Consider the following 27,989-nt stretch of genomic DNA (forward strand, 5'->3'; position numbering starts at 1 on the left):
CCATTCTTTTGATGTGAGAAGATAAAATGCCTACGTGATGAGTTGAAGTGAGGTCAGTGACATAGACATTGGGACTTTATGTCAGGCCACTACTGACCTTCTGACAAGATATAGGAGAGGCATCTGCATCCAGGCCACAGTTGACTGCAGGTAACTGAAACCACAGAAAATGAAACTATGAATAAAGAGGAACTACAGTAGTTATTTTTAATTTTGTAGACTTCATGCATACATTCAGAATTCCCATCAACTTTTTGGCTCATTAATCATAAGGAGACAGTTAAAGCATACAAGGCCTCTGAGAAAAGCTCTAATTCAACACGGACAATAAAAATACAAGTGCAAATATTGAATCTATGAGCCAAAAACAATATGTTATTAAAAAGAAATACAAACGAAACCTTGGAAATTAAAAATATAATAATTAGAATGAAGGAAGAGGGAAGCATGAAAAACAATTTCCAGAGAATAGGAACAAAAACAAAGATTAAAAATACGAAAGAAAAGATAATATCATAAGAACAGTCCAGGAGTTCCAACATCAAAATAATAAAAATGCTGGAAAAAGAAAACAAGATATATAGAAAAAAGGAACTTATCAATGAAATGATTCAAGAAAATTTCCCCAAAACCAAAAGAAAGTATTTTCTATATTGAAAAGTTTCATCAAAGGCTTAACACCCCAGGTGAAAATAAAGGAAAGCTTTTTTCTCTCATCTCAAAGTTATGGAAGTACCTTATACAGAAACATAAGGCTGAATCTTTAGTCCCTAAAAATTTGCTGTGTGACTTCTCTATATTCAGGTAGTTTGTTTTCCATGCTTCTAAATGAGCACATAGCTATATATGCTGGGAAATATCCCAACATGCCTAAGCTATTGGCATAGAGTTGACACTTAAACAAATTGAACAAAAGATAACATCTCCAAGAACCCCATCTTCTAGGCCTAATGGAAAGATATGAACAGAGCCACTGAAGCACAATTATATTCTTTACAACCACATCATTAGCTTAGACAACAAAATGTGGCATAAATAGCAACATCAAGATTCTTGCTTGTCTGGGTACTCTATTTGTCTGCTAGGGTCTCTGACATCAGGATCATAATAATCCAGCTCTAGAGATTACCTGGCTATGATCTTCAAGTCTAGTTTATGGTTTCTTTTGAAATACTGATTCTGTCCTTTCAGGACACTTTGCTAACATGGAGGCTCACAATACTACATCCTGACATGGAGTTTGAGATTCTTCCAGATTATATATTTTAGCTCCAACTCTAGCATGTGGATGAATTTGCCCCCACAGAAAGAAGTAAAAACAAGAATCATGAATCAGCCTGTATGGCTGTAAGATGTTACCACACAAATAGGGAATTGAATTTGATAAGTAGGAAGACCTAGCTTAGTAGCTTGAATAGCAGCTCCCCTAAAAAATACCCACTTGGAACATCAGAATGGGATCTAATTTGGAATAAGGGTCTTTGTGGAATTAAGAGTCTCAAGATGAAATCATCCTGGATTTAGAGTGAGTGCCCTTATAAGAGAAAGGAGAAGGAGATTTGACACACAGACACAGGGGAGAAGACAGAGGCAGACACTGGAGTAATGCAGCTAAAAGCCAAGGAAAGCGAAGGAATCCAGCCACCACTAGCAGCTAGGAGAAAGGCATGGATCAGATGCTCCCTGAGGGCCTCCAAAAAGAACTAATCTTACCAACACCTTGATTTTGGATTTCTATCCTCCAAAATTGTGAGAGAACAAGTTTCTGTTTTTTTAAGCCACCACATTTATGATAGTTTGTTATGGCAACCAACCCTAGGAAACTAATACACCCTCTCAGAGCTATTCTAAACCTGCTCTGGCTAGAAAGGAAGTGAAAATTCCTCAAATATCACCTGCTTTGCTAATTTCATGATGCAAGCAAGAGTTAATATCTCAAAGGCCCTAATTACACAATAGAGACAAGATCACTTTTAAACTTCAAAGTACAGTCATACACAACTTATTAATTTCCACAGTACACTTGGGTCAAATGGGTAAGTGTCATTAACTGCCCTTCAGAGTGTAGCAAATAAGCCCCTTGCCTAATGTCATCAAAGGAATTCTTTATAGAGTGGCTTCAAGACAGACTCCACTTAAAGTAAATATGACAGGAAGGTAAAGCACTCATGGTCAGGAGTGGTACAAAAGGAATTGGAAAGCAGAAGGTTTGCTATACAAACATTCTAGAAGGCCTTATTTTCTATATATAAATATATATATGTATAATGTTTATGTAACATATATAGTGTGTGTGTGTATATATATATATATATATACACACACACACTATATAAAATTCATGCTAGAATTTTCCTTGAAAGACAAATCTTTAAACGCTGGCTTTTGCTATCATCAACCAATTTTTTTTTTAAGATTTTATTTATTTATTTGTCAGAAAGAGAGAGGGAGAAAGCACACAAGCAGGCAGAGAGGCAGGCGGAGGCGGAGAGAGGCAGGCTTCCCGCTGAGCAAGGAGCCCAGGACCCTGGGATCATGACCTGAGCTGAAGGCAGCGGCTTAACCCACTGAGCCACCCAGGCTCCCAATCATCAACCACTTTCTTGTCACCTGTTGTGAAACAAAAGTTTCCCTGAGAAATTTTATTGACCTGACAGACTTGCACAGGGGTATCTATCCCACACAGTCTTGGAGCAGGTATGTCTCAAGCCATAATTTATAGGAAAGACTTTGGTGCCAAAACTGCGAACAAAACTCTAACATCTAGATCAAGGACATGATAGCTGTGTTCTACCCTGCCATAATCAGACCATATTTAGAAAGTCTACATTGTTTTCGACATAAAAAATTAAGGATTTCTTAACATTAAAAAGATCCTATCTGGGAGGAGTGAAGGAATCAAGGCTTTCAAAAGCAGGAATTCTTGAATACTGGGTGTGGGGGAGTAATAAATCTGGAGAAGGGAAGACTCGGATCCATGAGATAGCTATCACCAAATACTTAAAAAGATGTAATGTGAAAGGTAGGTAGGTAGATGTAATTCTACCTACTTGATAGGTAGAAATCACATTACAGCTTCTTATTAAGAAAAACTTTGGAAGGGCGGCACAGTTGGTTAAGCTTCTGACTCTTGGTTTTGGCTCAGGTCATGATTTCAGGGTTGCTGTTGAAGACATAGTGAACTTGTTCGTCTAAGGCTCCTCGGTATTCAGAGGAAGGAGTATGAAGGAAAATAACCTAAAACCCATGCTTCAAAATAGCTTTTAGGTTGAAAAAATACTACTAGTAGGGAGCAGCTGATAAGACAAATGATGTTATTTTTTTTAATCTTCAAATCAGCACCAATAGAAGGACTCAAGTATGATGAAGAGAATGCTTTTTTATTTTAATTGCTAAATTTTATCACAAAGTCACCACAAATTCAGTAGTAAAAGATTGGGGTGTAGAAAAAAGAAAATGGAAGAGGGAAAAATACCAATGTATCAACCAATGCAAACCAAAACAGAGCTTTAGTTATACAATGATTTCTGTGTGGTTTTTAAAGCTAGGTATTATCATCGGCACCTCTTTATACACTATTTCTTTGAAGAAAGAAAGCTACAAAGGGTATTTCATCATTAATGTTCTATCATGTGCTTGATCTTTTTTTATTTAACTTGTCTTGTTTAAAAGGCTATTTTCTTTAACAGTTTCTACTTCTGACATCTGTTCTTCAGACACATCAGGGGTGCAAATATTAAACTGCAATTGTAAATAGCATGTCATTTTCTCAAACCAAATCAGCCTCAATTTAAAATATACAGAAGTTTTAAAATATAACAGAAGTTTTACATAACTTTAATATATTTTAAATTGAGGCTGAGAACAAAGAGACACACATAGATATAATGTATATGTGGAGACTTCACCAAAGGGATCAAAGTCAAACATAGGCTGATGGTCATTGTTATCAATGGTAATGGAAAAGGCACCTGAAAAAAAGGGCAAAATTCAAACAATAAGATATGAAAACCCATATAACGTATCTGCATACTTATACAAACAAAAATAAGATAAAAACTAGTGATAGAAAATGGGTTAAATTATCTGAGGGTAGATAAATCTGGCTTAGTAGAATTTTGAAGACTTTCATTTTCAGGGTATTATTGGTTGAAGGATTTAACATCTAGTGTTTTGACTGTTCATGAGTAGAAATAGTCATGATCATTTGGTAGTAAAAGAACCATCTTCTGATCTGGATGGAATGAATTCCTTAAGATGGAGTTCCTAGAGCTCCAAGAAAGTTATAATTTTCCTGGGGAAATATCTAGGCTGTAGGAAATTCATGTCAAAAACACAGAACACCCTCAAACCCTCTGTTATTCAGGCAGATATTGACAGGTAAATATTATAACTTTATAGGCTCAGTCTATGTAAAAAAAAATTTAAAAAAAAAAACTTTCGCCAAGGCAATTCTCCCTATTTTGGGTGGATTTTTGCTTTTGTTTTTGTTTTAGCCAAAAAACTTGAAGCCCTGTTCTTACCTGCTCTGCCCTAGGATTGATAAGTGTCCTGCACCAAATACTACCCAACCTAGGGAGAAATTTTAATAGGCAGTCACTTTTGATACATCTTTAATAAATAGATTTGAGTCTAAACCCCCCAATATAGCTATATTCATATTTATGAAGCCCTTTGATTAGAAGGTCATTCCCTTGGGAACTTATTAAGAATTTCCTCTTGGGACACCTGGCTGGCTCAGTCAGTAGAGCATGAGACCCTTGGTCTTGGGGTTGTAAGTTCAAGCCCCACGTTGGGTGTAGAGCTTATATTAAAAAGAATAATAATAATAATCCCCTCTTAATTTGTAAACACCTCTGAGAAAGATAATTTGTCATCTCACAGCTCAATATCAATGATCAAATAACTGAGGGAAAAGAAAAGAGCATTCATATGGGATTCACGACAAACATTAACTACTTTTACTTATGGTTGCCCTTGCCATTCTTTTTGATGCAAATGTGTATCAAATAATTATATAAATCATAATAACTATCAATGTGAGACTCTGGATTGTTTGCATGTTTAAGCTTGTTTAATACATCCCACATTCCTAGGAGGTAAGCATTATTTATTACCATTTTAGATCTGAAGAAACTGAGGATCAGAGGAAAAATAACAGGATAATTCCTCCTTCCCCATGTATTTTCTGAACACTTTCTGGAGGTCACCACATGGCAATAATCATACTATGACTTTTGGTTCACCTGACTGTCCAAATAGATTATACCCTGCCTAAAGCCAGGAGCCATATCTTATTCCTTTCTGCATCCAAAACACCTGATAAGATACTTAAAATGTAGTTGCTTCTCAATAACTGACACTCAAACATTCAAAGTTAGGAGATGGCTGGATGGAAGAAGTAGAGGGAGGACTAGAAAGGAAAGATGGTTTTAAGTCAACCAACGTTGATGGTTGCTTTTTTTCCCCTATGTTCTTTTTTTTTTTTTTAAGATTTTATTTACTTATTTGAGAAAGAGAACAAGCAGGGGAAGAGGCAGAGGGGGAGGGAGAGAGAGAGAGAATCCAACCAGACACCCGGCTGAGTGTTCTTTCTTCAATCTCTTATATTATATATTTCTTATGTTCGTTTGTAGTGGCTAAAAGACAAATACTCTAAAGAAACTGCCTAGATTTCAGTCTTGGCTCTATTTCATGCTATGTGCAATTGGGCAAGTAACAACTTTTCTAAACCAGTTTCCTCATCTATAAAACGGGGATAAGAGTAGTATCCACTTTTTGTGTTACAGAGAGCAGTAAATGGGATAATGCAAGGAAAGCTTTTAACATGATGCCTAGTCCACCAGGACTATTCTGATCATGAGAGGATCAAGGTCACCTTTCTCCAATAATATCCTGATGTTGCCAAGTTTTTGCTTATTTCCTTTTCTGTAATTAAAGGGCTCTCCTGTAAAGAAAACAAAAAAATTAAAACAAACAAAACAAAACCAAAAAAGCAAATCTCCTCATAGAGACTGAAAGTAAATTTAAAGTAAGTAAAGTAGAAAGGATGGAATTTGTTGATGAACAAATTCAGCTGATGTTTCAGGACAGGAAATGCTATCACTTGTGACCACACAGCAGTACTTACCTCTTGTATTTCCCACCTGTAGGAACTCCTGGGACTGTGGGATCATGACCTGAACCAAGGCAAATGCTCAACCAACTGAACCACCTCAGCCCCCACTCTCATTATTTTCTTAATTTAAATTCCTAATGCAATAAAAGATGGATATTTGAATCCAAGAAAATTATTTCAGAATCTAACCATGGTCTAAGGATTATATGCTTAGAAGAGTAAGCATTAAAAACCGAATCACGGGCACCTGGGTGGCTCAGTGGGTTAAAGCCTCTGCCTTCGGCTCAGGTCATGATCCCAGGATCCTAGGATCAAGTCCAGCATCAGGCTCTCTGCTCAGCAGGGAGCCTGCTTCCCCCTCTCTCTCTGCCTGCCTCTCTGCCTACTTGTCATCTCTGTGTCTGTCAAAAAAATAAATAAAATCTTAAAAAAAAAAAAAACCTAATCACAAGCATTATGGTCAAAATACTTCATGGGTCTTCTACACGTATGGAACAATTGCACCACCCAAAAATTTGCCGCAACTGTTAGGACACACCAGATGAGATAATCATAGTTTTTAACAACCAAAAATTTAAATTGGTATCAGTGTTGATTCACATGGTCTAGTGCGCTTAGGGAACTGTAAACTAGAAATGATCAAGATTCTGAGCTTCTGTGGAACAAACCAAATGCTAAATTGCATCAGAGCAAGTATGTCCAGGGCCCCTTTGCCACCATAAATTTTAGAGTCATTTATAAGAAACAACATTATATTACATATTAATACTATTAATTATAACCATCAATTGACCATTAACAACTACTCTTTTAAATGCTAATAGCCCACATTTCCAGTTTAATATTCTTTACGGCATGTAGAACATTTAGAAAACCAACATGGTAAAAGTTTTAATAGACCAAGCACTGGTTACACAGTATCACTCTGGTGAGGAAAGATCATGAAAGGAATACAAATATTTTGAACCTAGTCTGCATCATATGTCAACATTATATATATATGTATTTTTCCCGTATCACCAGAAATATGGTTTTCCATATTATCATGCTTAACTATAAAACTCTTCCCTAAGCCAAATCATACTCTTTGGCCCCTTTGTTATTTTTGAAAATTATAAGTTGATTCTGTATATGAAATAATGAAGAACAAACATCAGTCTGACTAGTGAAGGGATACTGATGACCCAAATGGTCTTTACTATTATTTATTCCTTCAGTCACTTGTTTACAAACCTGAAGAGAGAATATCTCTGCGTGTCAGTATAGTCAGGTAGGAAATACTAACTAGTAGATAAATAATAGTCACCAGAAGTAATGCAGTTAATATGCATCTTGGAATTATCTCTCTGGGTTCTTCAGCTCCTCTATAACACATAAAAGAGCAAAATCACAATAAGTACAATTCTGTCTTGAGTTTATCTTTAAAACTGCTTTATGCATTAATTATTGGGCTGGATTCCTCCAATGAACCCAGACCACCACCACACTTACTAAAACACATACACACAAACATATTAGTGAACTACTACACAACTATTGCCTTTCTAAGTTCGGTGATAAGTGCAGAAAAGGGGGGAAATTTTCTTCATTTTCCTTAGAAATGGTAACATTTCTGAAGAAAGTCACAAGAATGAAAATCAAAACTGATCCCAGAGAACCCTGTATGGTTTGGGGCCTACCTGTGTCTTCAGCCTCAGCTGTTTGGTAAAAAGCATTTAGTCTGGGAAGTAGAATATGATAGTGAGCAAAAACAAACAGGAAGCTTAACCTCAAGAAGAAAGATGCAAGGATTAAATGATCACATAAATAAAAGTGATAATAGTGACTGTGGTAAATATCCCTATGGTAAATATGTGGTAAATATTAAAAGAGATAAAGGTCTTTGAGAATATATTACATAATAATTTGACGATCTATCTGTGTCATAGGCCCACGGGCTGTTCTTCAATTTCTCAAAAGTGTCATGGCCCCTGTACCCATTCTCTCATCTGGAATGTTCTTTGCTTTCCTAGTTGCTGAGCTGACACTTACTGTTCCTTCAGATCTCGACAACATAGTACCTTCTCCTGGGAGCATAAAAGAGGACGCTCCGCTTGGCTAGCAAAAACCATCATAGCATACATTTTCATAGCATATATGAAAACAGTAAAAGAATCAGTCATAAACTCTCTTCTCCTGTAGGCTCTTTGCCTTCCCTTAATGTCACTATTAAGTGCAAAAAAGAAAAGAGGTCATGATTTAGCATCATAGGTAATGGATTTCCTAAGATAGTCTTATTCTCAAATATTGTCCCATTGGTCACTCCGTTTTCCCCAATTTTGCCATTCTGTAAAAATTATCCCTGACATAAAGAACTGAACATTATAATCATGTGTATATAATGTGACCCTGTGCCCTGGCTACTGGTAATAGAACTGTGTAGACCTCTGACTCACTGAAAGCCAATCACTGCCAGTATACAAGAAGATTCCTCTTAAGAATTTGAACCAAATGTCAACAGCACCGAGAGAGAGGAAAAAAGCAACATAACATAGCAGAAAAGAGAGGTGGCTGATAAATCTAGTTTTTAAAAGTCATAGAGCTTCCCTAACTTCTGTTGCTCCTGAAGATTAGTTGCTCAGGTGTTCCTTGAAATACAACATTATTCTTCCAGCAAGTTCTTTTATGGTTTAAGCCAATGTGTGTGGGTTTCTGTTATATAAAAACTAATCCCCCTGATAATAAATATCTGTAATTTGACATATGTCAAATCTGTTTTATCTGCATCTGCCCACGGGTAGAATGCACTACCCATGGTGTACACTAATATGAGCTGATTGAGCACTTAAAGAGTAAGAAATTTCAGTGTTCTCAGCTAAATGATGTCTGAAGCATTTACTAGTGGGCTTCTGGACAATTTATTGACTATTAAGGTTTCAATTTCCTTACCTGTATATGGGGAGAACAGAAAATATGACAATAAAATTCCAATCAAATGTCTAGCACTTAATAAGTTATTAATGACTATGGTTATTAGTCAAAGGTTTTGAACAAGGAAAAGGCAACTTTTAGGATTAACTACACTTTCCTCTGGGCTTTTTACTCTTTCTTATTATGTATTAGATTTACAGAGAGTAAGGAATGTAATATAACATAACATAATATAACGTAATTCAAGTTTATAATAGTCAGTGAATATCCTTGGTCTTGAACTTAGAAGATAGATGTTCCTACAAGATGCTAAGTCAGCATCTTGTAGGAACATCTACATATCACCATTTTACAGTTAAAAGTGTTACTTGGAACTTCACTGTACTTAAAGTTTATTAAGTAAATTAACAATCCTCGAATACTGAAATCCCTCCTGCTTTTGTTTACTGCCAGCCACTTGTAAAGAGTTCTACAATAGTTTAAAGGTTAGTAAATTTTGTGAATCTATTTTCAGCAGAGAAGAATTATCTAGCAGTGAAACATCTCTGGCAATGGAACAAGATGAATAAAACAGAAGCCAGAGACATCTCTTCTAGCCTTATAAGAGAGAGTGACGAAGTAAGATAGAGAGAGAGAGAGAGAGAGAGAGAGGGAAAGTCAAGGTAATTACGCTAGCCTCTCAAATTGCAGTGGTACATTTAATCACAAACTGCTTAGAAAAGTAATCTCCTCTCACGGCGTTCTTATTGCAGTACTTCACCGTTTAACTCAATGCAGACTTTCTTCTCCTGTCCAGAGTTCACCAGTGACTTCTTACTTAGTGAAATGTCTTCTACTCAGTCCTCACACTCCTCAACTTCTCAAGCCCTTCACCGGGTTGATTACACCCTCTTTTTTGGAACATAGAGTGATTTTCTTTCATAATTCTCTCAACCTCTTCTGGTTTCTTCATTGCATCTGCTTTCTCCACCTACCCCCTTAAAGTTGCGTTCTCCAGTCTCCAACCCTATGCCACTTTATTCTACTTCTTTCTATATACTTGCCTTAATAATCCTATCTATAAACCAACTCACCAGATGGAAACCATTTTGCAACCACCCAAGGTTACATGCTGTGTCCTGCAGTATTTCTGGTCTCCGCGGGCTTCACTCATAGTATTTTACTGCTGGAATTTTTTTGTTTAAGATTGTCTTTATTTATTCAACAAAGAGAGAGAGCACATGGAGGGGGAGCATGAGGCAGAGGGAGAAGCTGTCTTCCTGCCAGCTGAGCAGGGAGCCCGATGCCGAAGCTGGAGCCCAGGACCCTGAAACTTGACCTGAGCAGAAGACAGATGCTTAACCAACTGAGCCACCCTGCTGCCATCCAGCAGCCTCCTGCTGCTGGAATTTTTTGAGCTCAGTGAAAGTTGCCACCTTTTGATAACACAACAAAGGTGTTCTTACCATCTACTGAATTCTCACTGTAATCACATTGTTCTCTTATTACCACTTACTAAATTCTATCATGCCATTGTTTATAAGCACAGAATTATACTGATTTTAAATCATAATGACCATTTTCTACATGAAGGAGGAAAAAAAAAAGTCCAGAGAGGTGACGAAACTTGCCACAGCTCATTAAGTGGCAGAGGTCAGACCAAAATTTAGATATTGCCTTTTCTATTAGACTACTAGCCTCTTCAGGGTAAAGAGTATATCTTACTCACCTTAAGGAACTATTACAGGGTTTTTTCAAAAATACCCAGTGTTTATTTATTTTTTTTTAAAGATTTTATTTATTTGACAGAGAGAGATCACAAGTAGGCAGAGAGGCAAGCAGAGAGAGAGAGAGGAGGAAGCAGGCTCCCTGCCAAGCAAACAGCCCGATGTGGGACTCGATCTCAGGACCCTGAGATCATGACCTAAGCTGAAGTCAGAGGCTTAACCCACTGAGCCACCCAGGTGCCCCCAAAATACCCAGTGTTTAAAAAAATATTTGCTGACCAAATTATTTAATACTTAAGGGACACATCAGTGACTCAGGGGGTCTTATGATTAAAAGAAATATGTGCTTAAGACTAGAATGTACTTCATGTTGAAATGTCAAAGAAAAGAACTAGTAAAAAGGATGAAGTTGAAAAAAATGAAATAAACAGCGGCACCTCGGTGGCTCAGTGGGTTAAGCCTCTGCCTTCGGCTCAGGTCATGATCTCAGGGTCCTGGGATTGAGACCCGCATCGGGCTCTCTGCTTGACAGGGAGTCTGCTTCCTCCTCTCTCTCTCTGCCTGCCTCTCTGCCTACTTGTGATCTCGCTCTGTCAAACAAATAAATAAAATCTTAAAAAAAAAAAAGAAAAAATGAAATAAACAAATAGGGAATTTCCCTGAGGAGGTGAGAGGGAAAGAAGAGGGTTCAAAGGAACAGACTGATCTCAAAAATGAAGAGAGAAATCTTTTGTCTTGACATTGAGGGAAGAGTGTTAAATCCAGCCTCTGAGCAATTATATTTATGATTCTCTTCTCTTTAAAAGTACTTCGGAGCATGAGTGTGTCACACCCACTCACAACACAAACAAAGTCTGGCATTGGATCACTCCTGAGGAACATGTCCACAACCCCAGAATTCATCCATTAACAGAAAGGAAACTAGATTAACATGGAGATCCCATAAATGTGGGCCCAGAAAAGAAAGCTGAAAAAAAAGAAGTCATTCAATAAAACAAGCATTTTTGAATGAATGGGCGAAAACATTAAGATTGGGTGATAAGTGCAAGACTGCCATATTCTGACTCAATTTAGAAAGTAAGAAAGAAAAATAAACACTGAATCATCATGTATTTAAAATAAAATTCAAAATATATTTTAAAAAGATGTACATTTCACATTGCATGCAGTAAGTCATGACTTGAGATTTTCTTTCTCAATGAATTGGTAATTGCCTGCTATAAATGTAAAACATCCTCTGCCTGAAAATGCAAAATACCTTTGGAAAACAGCGTCTATAAACTGGAAGTCTTCTGGAAAATCAGTATCAAAAGAGTTCTGAAAGCTTTCTACATTCTCTTCCTTCCTTTCATCAGCAGTACCACTGTGCTTAAGGAAATAAGACCGAGTAGGGCCATTTTCAGCCCTAGGCTGTCTGTCCGAAGCCAAATCACCTCTTTCACACCTCGACAATTCAGAATTCCCACAGTCCACAATATGGCTAGTGCCAGACATTTCTTTGGTAGCTCCAGAGCAGAGCAGCTAGAATAAAAAGGCTCAATGCTATAGTCAGTGAGGAGTAGGGCTGGCACCTAACCCTGGCCCCAGAAACAAAGCTGTCCAGAGATTCAAGAGAGAGATCAAGTTGTCAGAACATCTTTTGAGAAAATATTGAGCTCCTCTGCATGGGAAGGTTATACCCATCCCTGCTGAGCAGAAAGTGGTCATCATGGAAAACAGGGCATAGGCAGCCTAAATACACAAAGAAAATCCCACATTTATGCAAGAGTACTTCAGTGTCCCTTTGGGGGGGGGTCACAAAAAGTACTATACCAATGGTATTAATGACTAAAAAGCTTGTGCTCCCACAATATCCAATCATTCTCTAGAGTTGTATCTTCTTCCCTTTATCCATTGTAATTAAAATATTTAAAAAATATATAAACCATAATTTCTAAATTTTTCTGCCTATATTGCTGAAAAAGGATGTTCATAGATTCTCTGAAATAAAAGTGTTGTCCTTTTTGCTCTATATTATTAAATACAGCCTATTTTCAATCGTTAACAAAATACATGTGATGCATCCAAGTAAAATAGTGTAAAGTTGATTGGAAGGGTTCAGTTTAACTTGTTTCTAATTATTATCAAAATAATACATTCAGGGACGCCTGGGTGGCTCAGTTGGTTGGACGACTGCCTTCGGCTCAGGTCATGATCCTGGAGTCCCAGGATCGAGTCCCGCATCGGACTCCCAGCTCCATGGGGAATCTGCTTCTCTCTCTGACCTTCTCCTCGCTCATGCTCTCTCTCACTGTCTCTCTCTCAAATAAATAAATAAAATCTTAAATAATAATAATAATAATACATTCAGATGGAAAAAAGGAATTTCAAAAAACAGGGTATTAGAACAAAGCAGGAGTTTCTTACTCTATTTCACTCTTTCCCAAACACATTCTAGTTCTGTTCTCTGGGGACAAACCATTTATGTATGGTATTAGTTCTTCTTGGTAGTTGCCTCCATAACTCTGAATAATACGAAAAGTCTTTTTTTAATTCACAAATACTCAACTTTGGAGAGAGTTTATTAACTTCCTCCCATAAACACCGAGGAATCAACTCACTTACTTTCCTCTTACTTAAACTACTTCTTCCTCCCATTTTTTATCATCAAGCTCTTAAGAAACAAAGTATTTACCCTTCATCAGGCTCATGGAAGCCAATTAAAAAGTGGGAGAGTGAAATTCCTTGCAACATTAAGACTGTCCCTTAACGGACCATCATTCTGATAGCCTGGATCACATGCAGAAAGATGTGAACCTGAAGTACAGGAGAAAGCCTGACCCCACAGACAGGGGGAAGGAAGTTTATGAACATCTGAGCAAGGCCTCGGCCTTAGTAGCTCTTATATACATTGATTTTATCATGCAAAGCTTTGCTCTGAGAATCTCCAAAACCTTATACGCTTGGGACACACCACCAGTCTCAGAAGTAAATTATTTTCAAGTTATCCTTTAAGAATGAATGAAAACAAAATTGCTTCTGTTTTCATTCTGGTTATGGCTATTTCCTGGCAGACTGCATCCAAGAAAACACACTGAAAATATTGTATAGATCTCAATAAACATGATCAGGTCCTCTCCCAAAAGAAACCATGCCTCTCATCCCGTCCCAGAAAGCAAAGTCCTGGGAGTGAGGGAAGGAGACCAGAACGCTCACCTTAAGAAGATAGAAACAAAGCATGAGAAGGAAACCAGACACAGAGAGAGACAAGTACTATATGATCTCACTTCTATGAGAAATCTAAAATAGTCAGATTTATAAAATCAAGGACTGGAATGGTGGTTATCAGGGGCTGAGAGGAAAATGAGAAGTTATTACTCAACAGTCATAACATTTAACCTAAATAAAATGGATAAACTCTAGAGATCTGCTGTACCAAAGCATACCTATGTTCAATAATAACGCATGCTAAAAATTTTTTTAAGGGACTAGAGCTCATGTTAATTGTTTTTATCATAATAAAATGTTTTTTAAAAGAGTAAAATATAACTTAACTCATTAAAAAAAAAAAAAAGTAAAAATAGGAGGCAGAGTTAGCCAATGTCCTGCCCATCCATCTCCCACCTACCTGCTACTTTCAGGAGAGATAGTGAGGGAATCCATTACCCATGCTCTGAATCTCACAGCAGGAAAATAAGGCCAGAGGAAGAACCATGGCTTCCAAATAAAAGTGTGGTAGCTTTGTGGTATGTCACTTTGACTAAGCTGAACTACATTTACTCTCAGTTAGAATGGACCATGAGGATGATTCTTGTGTGAGATTTAAAGTACCCAAGTGCAGCAGCAGTTATTTTGATAGTTCATATTGACAAGGAACGCTTCCTTGACCAAACTTTAGTCAAGCCCCACTAAGCCCTCTTCTCAAATAAGTTGCATCCCTGACCTGTTGAACACAGTTTAGGAAGAATGCCCACACCCTTGATATCTAAACAAGTAACTCTTAGTAATTTTCCATCCACTGACCCCCTCACTCTGCCTCGTTGACTTTGCTATATTTGGGGTTAGGCTCAGTTCTAGACTGAAGTCTCTCTTTTCTCTACCTCAGTAGCTCAAATAAAATAGGTTCTGCCATTTTTAACAAGTGTTCTGTGCAATTTTTCTGTTATAACATATATTGTCTTATATATAATAGGCTACCTCTTTTCTGTAGTTATCATGGGTCCAGTGGCTTACTTCACTGGTAAGAAGTGGTGACCAAGCCTTCAAGTGCTCCACCTTCACCAAGATCTTCTTCCAGCTTCACCAACTTCAGGTTCAAGTAGGTGTTTAGCTCTATGATGAAGGGCCCCAACTTCTGCAATATAGCCCCACCATCAAGGATAATGGTAATGAGAACTGACACAGATTTCAGTTCATTCTCATGGGTTCCAGCTTGTTCTTGGTCTTCCCTCCTTTACATCTGACATTCCTTCTGGATGCTTGAACTTTAACTCCTACGAGTGGACTTGAAGACAATAGCCTTAATAGAGACTAATTAATCGGCTCCTACAACTGGATAATGTCAAATCTCTATAACAAAAAATCCTTGTAATTATAGAGGTATGTAATTAGATAGAGACACAGCTATTTAGCTGTGTCTGATACAGACACAGCTGAAGATATAAATAGGTATATATGTAGATGTAGATACAGAAGTAAATGAAGATATGGGTAAATAGACAAAGATATAGATACAGATTTCCTAGTGGTTCTGCAGCTCTGATTGATACCAAAAGCAAAAGACTGTGCCATCTCATGCATCCCTGGAGTCCTGCAGTATTCAGATATGTCTGTGATTCTGAAAATGAAGAATATGAAAAAGAGACTTGACCTGGAGTACCAATCCCCATTTTGGCTTTCTCAAGACTAACAGAAATTCTCCAAACTCAGGGAAAGCACTCTTTAAAAGTATCCCCGGTCTGAGGGGCATACACTTGAAAATCCTATATGGTACTAGTACATCAAAAGGGAAAATGTGCAGATCATCCAATATTTGGTTCACTGACATGGCTCCTGCAGAGCCCAGAGGAATATCTTCCACACAGCATATACATAGGTGAGCTTAGCCATTGGACAGAAACTCTAGAAGGCTAAACAAGAAAATACCATGCCTGTGCCTTCTTACACATAGCTTAAGAAACAGGAGACTGGAAACTGCAGAGGACACATTTTGAAGAACATCAAATTTTACAGTGACATGCCACCCTCAAGGGTCTGCAGTGTTATTCCTTTATCTTTATTTTTCTTTTTCTATAATTGATCTGTAAGGGCCTATTTAGCCAGAGCAGCCCCATCCCGGTTGAACTGCCATTTTGTTGTAAAACTTAAATTGACCTTGCCCCCGGCCGGGGAACTTATTTAAAAGCAAGAGTCTGAAACCGGTCCCAGGTAACAAAGTCCAAATACAAGGGTGGGTCAGGCCAGGTGTAGGTATTCAATCAGTGGGGACGCATACTGTGTCCTAGCTACCAAGGAGTATAGGCTCCGCCCTTTGGGCACCTTTTGGGCGCCAATTCTGAACTAGGTGATAGGCTGGTTCAAATGTCTACTAGGGTAAATTGTAATTCAGTTGGTCCCCTAGCATCACTGTGGAGTTTCCTGTGTGTGTTACAATCTCATTGGCCACCTGTGTGTGGCCAGGCCCAACCACATGGCCTTTGCTCTATAAAAATTAGTCTGGAAAGCAGGAAGGGGTTGTCCTCTGTGAGGAGCGGCCCCGACCCGTCTGTTTGACGAAATAAAGCTTTGCTTGACCTTTGCTTTGTATCAGTCTCGCTCCTTTAATCACAGACCCATTATTGGGGTACCCAATTTTGGGGGGACCTAACAGACCTACTAAGACAAAATCTGTCATGATGGCAGATGGAAAGGTGTTGGTTTAATTGAATGTATATCATTAACTCAGTTGTACAGATATGCAAAAAAAGCCTTAGAGAAGTTCAGGAATGTGTCTAATTCATGTGCCTCTAGTTCTGTCTTATTCCAGAGTCCATAATCTTAACTCTTTTTTTTGTCTGAATTCTACTTTTTGTTACTCTGACTTAAAAAATAACTTTGATAGCCACAATGGCAGATCGAGGATCCCCACTTGTCTGCTCTTTAATAAAACCAGCAAAATGCTAGCAAGTTTGTCAAAATTAACCTTTAGTTTAGAAGGTAATATAAGACTTGTAACAATCTGAGGAGAGTTTATTCAAGAAAAATGTCGGGGGGTGGCTGAGCCTGGGTGGCTCAATCGGTTAAACAGCCAACTCTTGGTTTCAGCTCAGGTCATGTTCAAGGCTGAGATTCTCTCCCTCTCTTTCTGACCCTCCCCTCATCATGCTCGCTTTCTTGCTCTCAGATAAATAAATAAAATCTTTTTAAAAAATAAAAAGGAATAAAAATTAAAATTAAAAAAAGAAGAAAAATGTCTGCACTTCGTGAGTTTTTTAACTTGGCCTACTCCCATCCGCCTTTTTCCAGCTCCAAAGCAACCTTGAAAACCAGCAGCCCTGCTATCACGGTTGTTATGCAAACCAGCAGTACTGCTGACACTGAAAAGGGACAAACCAAGAGCACCTTGAAGAGTATCATCTCCAGTGCATTCTTCTCCCGTGAAGATCTCTTATCTTTGTAAAACCCCCATTTGCAGGGCTTTGAGATTACTCAGAGCTTCCTCTGGGAAAATCCCTGTCTGCAGGGCATTTGTCTGAAACAATCAAGGGCAGTTGATTAACACAACAACTACCTAAGGCAGCAATGCCAGTTTAATGAAAAAAAATCCCAGCCTAAAATTTAAAAGGCAGATCCAGAGGAAGAAATGTCCAGAGGGCCTTTGAAAAGAGCTCCCATACTTCTGAACATCTAGAAGGCCAGTACCTGTTCAGGCCCATCCAACGCCTGGGAAAGACCTAACAGGGCCCAAATCCCTTATCTCTGGCTGACCTTGGGGCAGTGTAAACAGGAAATGAAGCCTAAGGCAAACTAGTGAATTGCCTTAGCCTCAATATACACACACAAGTCCTTGGCAGATTGGAAGAACTGCTGTTTCCAAGCATTTATGGAAACCTCTGATCATTTGTTAGCTCACTATCATTTGTTAGCACAGTAGAAAATTCAGTGGTTGTGCACTCCAGGGAATATAGACTGTATCAGGTTCCCAAGGCTATAGTAATAAGTACCAAAATCCGAATGTCTTAAAACAATATAAACTCACTGTCTAGTTGTTCTAGAGGCTTGAAGTCCAAAATCAAGATCTCAGGAGGGCCATATTCTCTCTGACAGCTCTAGGTAAGAATCTTTCCTGCTTGCCTCTACCTTCTGGTGATTTCTGGCAATCCTTAGTATTTCTTGATTTATAGATGCAAGACTCCAGTCACACGCTCTTTTTGCCCTATGTATCTTTTTTTTTTTTAAGATTTTATTTATTTATTTCACAAGTAAATGGAGAGGCAGGCAGAGAGAGAGAGAGAGAGAGAAGCAGGCTCCCTGCTGAGCAGAGATAGGGGACTCAATCCCAGGACCCTGAGATCATGACCTGAGCCAAAAGCAGCGCCTTAACTCACTGAGCCACCCAGGCGCCCTGCCCCTGTGTATCTTCATATTGCCTTTCCTTTGTGCCTGTATTTGTGTTTAAATTTCCCTTTTTAAAAGGATACCAGTCATATTGGATCAGAGTCCACCCTAAAGGCCTCATTTTATCTCGATTACCTCTGTAAGGAACTTATTTTCAAATAAGGTCACATGCTGAGGTACTAGGTGTTGAACTTAAACATATGTTTTTTGAAGGACACAATTCAACCCATAATATAAGTTTTATAGAGTTAGTCCAGGAAAGTGATTAAACACAGACACACACACACACACACCAGCCCCAATAACAACAACAAACTATGGGAACGGTGGATCTGATTTTCAGAGGTGCCACATTATATTATCTGAAATGTCCAGTTTTGATAAAAACGTAAATGACTCATAAAAAAAGCAAGAAAGAATGGCCATACACAGGAAAATAAGCAGTCAATAGAAAATTTCCCTGAAGAAGCCCGGATGTTGGACATACCAGATAAATGTTTTAAATCAGTTTTCTCAAAAACATGTTCAAAGAAATAAAAGAAACTGAATTTTAAAAATGAAAAGAAAGTATAGGGTGCACCTGGGTGGCTCAGGGGGTTAAGCCTCTGCCTTCGACTCAGGTCATGATTTCAGGGTCCTTGGGATCGAGCCCCCCATAGGGCTCTCTGCTCATCAGGGAGCCTGCTTCCCCACCCCCACCTCTCTCTGCCTGCCTCTCTGTCTACTTGTGATCTCTGTCAAATAAATAAAATTTAAAAAAAGAAAGAAAGAAAGAAAGAAAGAAAGAAAGCCAGCCATCTTGGGACACAAAATAAATAAATAAAAATCTTAAAAAAAAAAAAAAAAAGAAAGTATGGCAATATCTCATCAAATAGAAAACATTCATAAGGAAATATAAAGTATTTTTTTAAAACCAATAGAAATTCTGTAGTTGAAAAGTAAAATAAGCGAAATGAAAAATTCAGTAGAAAGATTCAAAATCCAACTTGAGCTGACAGGAAAAAAAAGAATCAGTGCACTTGAAAATAGATCAGCAGGGTTATACAGCCTAAGGAGAAAAAAAACAAATTTAAAAAATGAACAGAGCCTCAAAGACCTGTATGATACCAGTAAACACACAAACATATACATATAATGGAAATACTAGAAAGAATGAGGAGAAATGGGAAGAAAACATATTTAAAGAAATAATGCCTGAAAACTTCCCAAAGTTGAAGAAAAATAAATGAACTCCAAGTAGAATAAACTGAGAGGTTCACACCTAAGCACATCATAGTCAAACTGTAGGAGGACATAGACAAAGAAAGAATTTTGAAAGCATCAAGAGAAAAAAACAACTTATCATGAATAAGAAATTCTCAATGAGATTAATGCTAACTTCTCATCAGAAATGGAGTCCAGAGGCAGTGGGATGAGATATTTAAAGCGCTGGGGGTGTTTGAGAGGAGGACTACTAACCAAGAATTCTACATCCGGCAAAACTATTTTGCAGAACTGTGGGAAAAATTAAGATATTCCACTGTAAACAAAAGCTAAAGGAATTCACATCCATCACTTCTGTCCTAATGGAAGGCTTTCAATCTAAAATGAAAAGACACTAGAGGGTATCTGAAATCCACATGAAGAAATGGAGTATCAATAAAGTAACTACATAGATAAACACAAAACACAGAACAAATGAAATTTTGCAGCTTCTTTTTCTCCTGTCTAATTTAGAAGACAAGTATATAAAACAATTAATATAAACCTGTATTGATGGTTTTATAATGTACAAAGACGTAATTTGTATCATAATACTATTGATAAGTCCCAGAACCTAAGTCAGGTTCGGTGGGGTGAGGAGGTTCGGAGCCGACGACTAAAGAAAGAATTCTTAAGACGTCGTTGGTGCAAAAGGTGATTTATTAGAGCACGGGGACAGGGCCCGTGGGCAGGCGGAGATGCGGCTGCCCCGGGTTGTGAGGAGTGGTTGGTTATATACACAGGAGTTGGGTAGGTGAGGACAAAGGGGTGTTCAGAAGGGCTATTGGGGCAAAGAATACTACCAGGATATTGAAGGCTTAGTTGCTATCAAGTAAAGACAATTGGAAGTCTGGTGGAATGTTACATTCCTGCTATCAAGCATCCTTGTTAATGAGATTTAAGTTTAGAAGAAATTTAACTTTATTTACTTTTCCTTCTACTTCCACCTCCTTCGGTTTTTATGGAGGGGAGGGTAACATTAGGCTTGAGGAACTGAGTTCTGTGTCTTTGGAAATTGGGCTATTGATAAGGTAACTTCTTTGTTGTAATCTCAAGGAAATTTGCAAACCAAGGGAGACTCCTGTCTTGCAGGATTGCGATCTCAGCAAGTTAACTATTTATCATTTTATGGCAGTCAGGGGTGCCTGAGGAATGCTACACATATGGAGGGGAGCGGATGAAAGGGGGGGGGTGCAAGGCGCCAGCTTTTGCTTTGTCCTCAGCCAGACTCCTGCTCCCTCATCACTATCACAGAAGAGAAGGAAGGGGATACAATTGTATTAAAGCAAAGTTTCTGTATACTACTGAAATTAAGCTAATATTAATCTAAGCTAGATTCTTTTATTTATTTATTTATTTATATTTTAAAGATTTTATTTATTTATCAGAGAGAGAGAGGGGGAGAGAGCGAGCACAGGCAGACAGAATTGCAGGCAGAGGCAGAGGGAGAAACAGGCTCGCTGCTGAGCAAGGAGCCCGATGTGGGACTCGATCTCAGGACACTGGGATCATGACCTGAGCCGAAGGCAGCTGCTTAACCAACTGAGCCACCCAGGCGTCCCGCTGGGTGGGGGAAAAGAAATTCTGAAAGAAAGAACTTATTTATTTGAGAGAGAGAAAGAGAGAGCACAAACTGGGGGAGAGGGAGAAGTAGGCTCCCCACTGAGCAGGGAGCCTGATGTGGGGCTCAATCTCAGGACCCTGGGTTCAAGACCTGAGCCAAAGGCAGATGCTTAACCAACTGAGCCACCCAGGAGCCCCAAGCTAGATCACTTTAAATTAGGATGCTAGTTATCAGACTCAGGGCAACCACTAAAAAACAGCTTTAAGAAAAGAGTAAAGAGGTAAAATGTGACCCTGGTGGCTGAGCAAGAATAGTGGGGGCAGGTGACCTTGCAGTTTCCTCTTTCCTCATCCCTTGAGACCAGCTTGAGCTCCATCTCCTCTAATGGTCCAGCGAACAGAGAGGCTAGGCCAGGGAGCCCAGGAAAGCAGTAATGGAGCAGAGAACATGGAAGCGATTGTAGGGCACCACATATTCAGCTCCTGGGCATCTCCATGTCCCAGCCCACCACAGATCCTCCAAGCACACAGCTCTGGCTCTTTCCCAGCACCGGGGACCTCAGCATTGACCCAGAGGGTGGTGGTAACCCAGATGTGCTACAACTGCAAGTGCATGGTGAAATATTTTAAAATACAAAAAGGAATTTAAATGGTACACTGGAAAGTATTTAACACAATAGAAGGAAGTAATGGAGGAACAGAGGGATAAAAAAGAAGTACAGAAAGCAAAGAGCAAAATGGCAGGTATAAATTCTACCTTATCAGTAGTATATTAAATGTAAATAATTGAATGTTCTGATCCAAATTACAGAAACTGGTAGAATGGATTAACAAAAAAAAGATCCATAATCCAATTATATGCAGTCTATAAAAGAGCCCTTAAATTTAAAAATAAAAAAAATAGGTTAAAAGTAAAAAGATAGAAAAAAATACATGTGATACAAATAGTACCCAAAAAGGAGCTGGAGAGGCTATACTAAAAAAGACAAAAAGACTTTTAAGAAAAACTTGCTCCTTGATAGGAGAAACATTTTATGATGATGAAAGGATCTACTTAGCAGAGAGTAACAAATAATTATAAGCTATAAACACCTAACAATCGAGTCCCAAATATATGAAACTAAAATTGAAAGGATTGGAGGTAGAAACAGAAAATTCAACAATAATTGTGGATCTCAATACTCTGTTTTCAAATTTGATAGAAAAACTACAAAGAAAATCAGCAAGAATATACAGCTTAAAAAATATCATGAAACCATTTGACCTAACACCTATTAACAGCAGAATTCTTTTCAAGCACACTTGGAACATTCTCCAGGACAGAGCATACATACGTTAAGCCATGAAATAAGTTAATCAATTAATTATTTAATTAGTTAAAAAGGATTTAAATCATACAAGTGGAGTTAAATTAGAAATCAAAGACAGAAAGAAGCTACAGTAATCACGACTGTGTGGTATTGGCAAAAGAATAGACAAATAGATCAAAGAAGCAGAAGAAAGTCCAGAAATAGAGACATACAAATATAATCAACTGATATTTGACAAAGAAACAAAAGCAATTCAATACAGAAAATAGAATCTTTTCAACAAATAAGGTTGAAACAACTAGATATCCAAATGCAAAAAAAAAAAAGGAATCCAGAGACTGTACACCTTTTACAACAATTAACTTAAGGAGAAAATATTTGCAAAACACAAGTCCAATAAGGAACTTGTATCTAAAATATACAAAGGACTCTTTAAAACACTCCCCGCCAAGAAAACAAACAACCCATTTAGAAAATGAGAAAAGAACTGATTAGAAATCTTATCAGGTAAGATATACAGATGGCAAATAAGCATATGAAAAGATGCTCCACTTCATATGTAATTTGGGAATTGCAAATTAAAACAACACTACATACCTCTTAGAAAATCCAGAGCACTGGCAATAGCAAATGCTGGTGAGGATATGGAGCAACAGGAACTCTCATTCACTGCTGGTGAGAATGCAAAAAAATGGTACAGTCCCCTTGGAAGACAGTTTGACAGCTTGACAGCTTCTTAAAAAACTAAACGTTGGCCTACCATATATGATTCAATAATTGAATTCCAATACCAATTGAATTGGTATTTACCTAAATGAGTTGAACTTTTACCTCCACACAAAACCTATACACAAATCTTTACTCATAACTTACTCCAACTTGGGGTGCTTGGGTGGCTCAGTGGGTTAAAGCTTCTGCCTTCGGCTCAGGTCATGATCTCAGGGTCCTGGGATCGAGCCCCGCATCGGGCTCTCTGCTCAGCAGGGAGCCTGCTTCCTCCACTCTCTCTCTTTCTCTCTCTCACTGCCTACCTCTCTGCCTACTTGTGATCTCTGTCTGTCAAACAAATAAATAAAATCTTAAAAAAAAAATAACTTACTATAAACTTGGGAGCAACCAATAATCCTTCAATACGTGGAATAATAAGGAAACTGTAGAATATTAATACAATGGAATATTATCTAGTGATTAAATGGAATAAGTCATGGGGAAGCCTTAAGTGAATACTACTAAGTGAAAGAAGCCAATCTAAAAAGACCACAACTACAACCTAAAAAGGCTACATACCACATGATTCCAACTATATGACTACTGAGAACTGAACTAAGCTACTCCACAGTATGCTGCCTTGACATCTATTTTTATTTGGCCAAGGGGCCTTTAGGTGCTTTAAACTGACATTAGCCCCTCATGGAAGCACATGCCTCAGAAAAATGTAAGTTCCTGATTGGGCTTCTCCAATACCCCTTGTGATGAAGTCTTCACTGCCTGTCAGGGCCTTCCCCTTGTGTAACCTGAGATGAAAGACCATGTATCCTATCAAAACACTGCTGTTTTGGTGTGAGTTGACCAATCTACTAGAACCTGGGAACCCCAAAGTACTCCATCTCTGGACCTTAATATAAGCATGTGCCCCAGATTGTTACTCTCTGCCTACACTCTGCCTTGACCACTCCATGTGGCCCCTCAAGGTATGCTGTGTACTTCCTCCATGACCTATGAGTAATGCACTTCTCTATTTGAATTCCCTTGTTGTTTTTGTTGAACCAGGGCTCACCATTTGACCCTCTGAGACTGTACTTAACAAATGTTAATTTTACAAAGTCACAGCAAACATCCTGGAAAAGGCAAAATTACTGAGACAGTAAAAAGAAAAGTGTCTTCTAGGAATTTGGAAGGAGAAGGTTGTAGCATGGGATATTTTAGAGAAGTAAACCTACTTGTATGACCATGTAATGATAGTTCTATTTGTAAAAACCCTTAAGATACCTGAAACTAATGTAACATTGTATGGCAACTATACTTCAATAGAAAAAACAAACAAATAAACAAGATGAAAAACACAAAGCGAACCCTAATATAAATTATGGATCTCAGTTAATAATAATGTATCAATATTGGCTCATCAAGTGTAACAAAAGTATCACACTAATACAAGATGTTAATAATCAGGGAAACTTTGTAGGATGGGTGGGGAGGTGACAGGTAGAGGAGGTATGTGGGAACTGTACTTTGTGTTCAATTTCTATAAACCTAAATCTGCTCTAAAAAATAAATTATTAGTTAAAACTAAAGTATGGCAAAATTGCTGGGTAGAAGATCAATATACAAAAATCAATTGTAATTCTACATATGAACAGAATTAAGAATATAATTTCATTCACAACAGCACTAAAAAGAATAAAATATTCAAGAATAAATTTTATAAGAGCACAAAACATACACTGAATTCTATAAAACTTCGTTGAAGTAAATTAAAGAAGATCTAAATAAATAAAAGAGACGCATTTTGTGTTTATGAATTAGAAGAGCCAATATTGTTAAAATAGCAATTCTCTTCCAAATTAATCTATAGGTTCAACAAAATCCTTATCAAAATTCTGTCTCCCAAATTGATCTATATAGGTTCAACTAAATCCCTATCAAAATTCTGTAATGTGATAGAGATGCTATTAATCACTATAATGGCAATCATTACAATATATAAATGTATCAAATTAACACGTTGCACATCTTAAATTTACACAACGTAGTATGTCAAATACATATTAATAAAAAAACTGCTGGTGGGCTTTTTTTTTTCCAGCAATTGCCAAAACAGGGGCTGACTCAATTGGTTAAGTTTCCCACTCTTGGTTTCAACTTAAGTCATGATCTCATGGGTCATGGGATCAAACCCCCATGAGCTCTGCACTCAGCTGGGCATCTGCTCGAGATTCTCTCTCTCCTCTGCCTCCTGAATAAATAAATAAATAAATCTTTAAAAAAAAAAAAAGGGAAAGAAAGAAAGAAATTGACAAATCCTAAAATTTGTATGAAAATGCAAAACATCTAAGATAGTTAAAGTAATTTTGAAAAATAAGGACAAGTTTGGAGGACCTAATTTCAACTTCCTAATTTCAAAACTTGTTATTAAAGATACAATAGTCAAGATAGTACGGTACAGTATATAGACATGTAATTATACAAATTATAATAACATAACTGAGAGCCCAGCTTTCTATTTTAGTTAACTGTTTTTTGTGGGTTTTTTTTTTTTTACAAAGATGCCAGAGTAATTCATTGAAAAGAAATGATAGTCTGTTTAGCAAAAAGTGCTGGGACCATTAGATACCCCGTACAAAAAGACTGACTTAGACCTTCATCTCAGACCATACACAAAAATTAACTCAAAATAGGTCATATATTCGAATGTAGGAGTTAAAATAATAAAACATTTAGAAGAAAATCTTCAAGACGTTGTGTTAGACAAAGACCAAAAGTGTGGTTCATAAAAGACAAAATTGTTAAAACTGACCTTACCAAAGATTAAACCTTTTGTACTTCAAAGGCATCATTAACAAAATGAAAAGACAAGCAATAGAAAGCAAACAAATATTTTCAAAACACATACCCAGTAAAGGACTTGGCCCCAGAATTTACAAAGAATGCTTACAACTCAATAATAAGAAGACAGTCTATCAAAACTGGACAGACATGTGGACCGAAATTTATAAAAGAAGATACATGAATGGTTAATGTAAAGATGGCACAAAGATACTCAATAATATTAATTATTAGGGAAATGCAAATTAAAATCACAATAAGATATTATTTCACACCTCCCAGAATGGCTATAATAAGTCAGGCAGGCAGTAACAAGCATTGACAAGGATGTGGATAAACAGGAATCCTCCTACATTACTCATGGAAATGTAAAATAATGTATTCATTTTGGAAAACAGTTTGGTCATTTTTCAAAATGTTAAATGTTAAACTACCATTTTAAAATGTCTATATACCATTTACCATACATTTTAAATGTTAAACTACCGTTCTACTCCTACACCTAAGAGAAATGAAAATATACATCTGCACAAGGACTTGCACAAAAATGTTTATAGCAACATTATTTATAATAACCAAAACTTGGAAACAATTTAAGTGTCCATCAACTGGCATGTAGGGAAAAAATGTGGTATATCCATACAATGAAATACTATCCACCAATAAAGAGGGCAACATACCGACACATCAGGGATGGCCCTTAAAAAATTACGCTAAATGAAATGCTAAACCAAAAAAAACCCCACTCCATATGACTCTGTTTCTATGAATGGCCTGAAAAAGACAAATTTGAAGAGATATAGAGTAGATTAGTTGTTTTCTGGTGCTAAGGGTGGGAAAAAGAATGAACTGTAAATAAGCATGAAGGATCTTTTTGGAGAAAAGGAACATGTTCGATAACTGTTTTATGGGAATGGTAATGCTACTTGGTAAAATGGCTAAAAACCATGGAGTTATATACACTTGAAAGGGATGAATTTATGATATGTAAAACATACCTCAATAAAATAAAAAATAAAAAGCACGGTAACATGATACGTGAAGTATTAGTTGGTAGTTTCCCTTATCTCTCCTGGTTTCCTATTGATCCTCCCAAACATAACTACATGCAGAAATCGTATGTATTTCTGCAAGTGATTTCAAAGGCAAAGGGGGAAAATGGATGCCAAATTTATTTCTAAGCTTCAAAGACCCTTTCCAGACAGAAAGTATTTAAAGGAGAAAAAATGATCTGAACCAGCCTCCAATATATAAGGAATCTTCTGAACAAAAAGGAGGAGACTTCAGAGGGGAACAAGAGAGTTATAAACACTGCAGCAGATATGCCTCCTGTAAGGTGACCAGCTCAGGACCTTCTGTGTTTTCAACCCAAAAGTCCTGCATCCTGGAAACCCTTTCATTCTTGGGAAAATCTGGAAATTTAGTCACCCTACTTTTAGTTCACATCTTCTGAGTCATATCCTGGGGGATTGGTGCAGGGGTGTTAGTGGGAAACCAAGAATAAAAGAAACTTGTGTCCTGGTTTCTACTTGGGATTTCTGAAAAGTCAGGAGCCACTGCACCCTCAAGGAGATAGAAACGTTGGGGAACTAGACATGGTAATGGGGCTTACTTAGAAGTTAAAGAGACATACGCACCATCCCAGGACACCTATGGCAACCGTAGGGTACGAAACGGGGTCTAAAAGTTCCTTTGGGTCTCGCATGGGGTATGGAAGCTAACTTATGGTTTTCTTTGTGAATGTCCAAAATTAGGATGAAGAGAGGCATATCCAACAGGGTCTATGTTGGCCATCCTCAAAAGAGAGGATAAGAATGGCCTCAAGGAATCACCAGTGCTATGAAGCAGGGTAGATGCCAAGATAAGGGCACATTCTACCTAGGTTGCTGTTTGAGAAAGCATCATACTTAGCTTTTGCCATGAATCCAGTAAGGATCCAGTTTGGGAGTGAACAAATCAAGACCTGGATGAGATCAGGCCTCTCTCATACCACCCACAGTGGCAGATATATATGCCCCT

The 27,989-nt window shown here is 37.7% G+C and overlaps 1 protein-coding gene and 1 pseudogene across 1 annotated transcript in view; both read right to left on the reverse strand.

Annotated features, from left to right (window-relative positions):
- Positions 1–27,989, reverse strand: part of LOC116575087 — a 139,304-nt gene that overhangs the window by 67,805 nt on the left and 43,510 nt on the right. The window contains exons 4-7 of the mRNA XM_032316212.1: positions 7,352–7,482; positions 5,879–5,947; positions 4,524–4,572; positions 98–154 (exon numbers count right to left, since the gene is read on the reverse strand). Of these exons, the coding sequence (XP_032172103.1) occupies positions 98–154; positions 4,524–4,572; positions 5,879–5,947; positions 7,352–7,482 (306 nt within the window). The remainder of the gene's footprint in view (positions 1–97; positions 155–4,523; positions 4,573–5,878; positions 5,948–7,351; positions 7,483–27,989) is intronic.
- LOC116575088 lies at positions 11,399–12,893 on the reverse strand (annotated as a pseudogene).

Source organism: Mustela erminea, chromosome 16 (assembly GCF_009829155.1).
Source record: "Mustela erminea isolate mMusErm1 chromosome 16, mMusErm1.Pri, whole genome shotgun sequence".
In the NCBI taxonomy this organism is placed as follows: domain Eukaryota; kingdom Metazoa; phylum Chordata; class Mammalia; order Carnivora; family Mustelidae; genus Mustela; species Mustela erminea.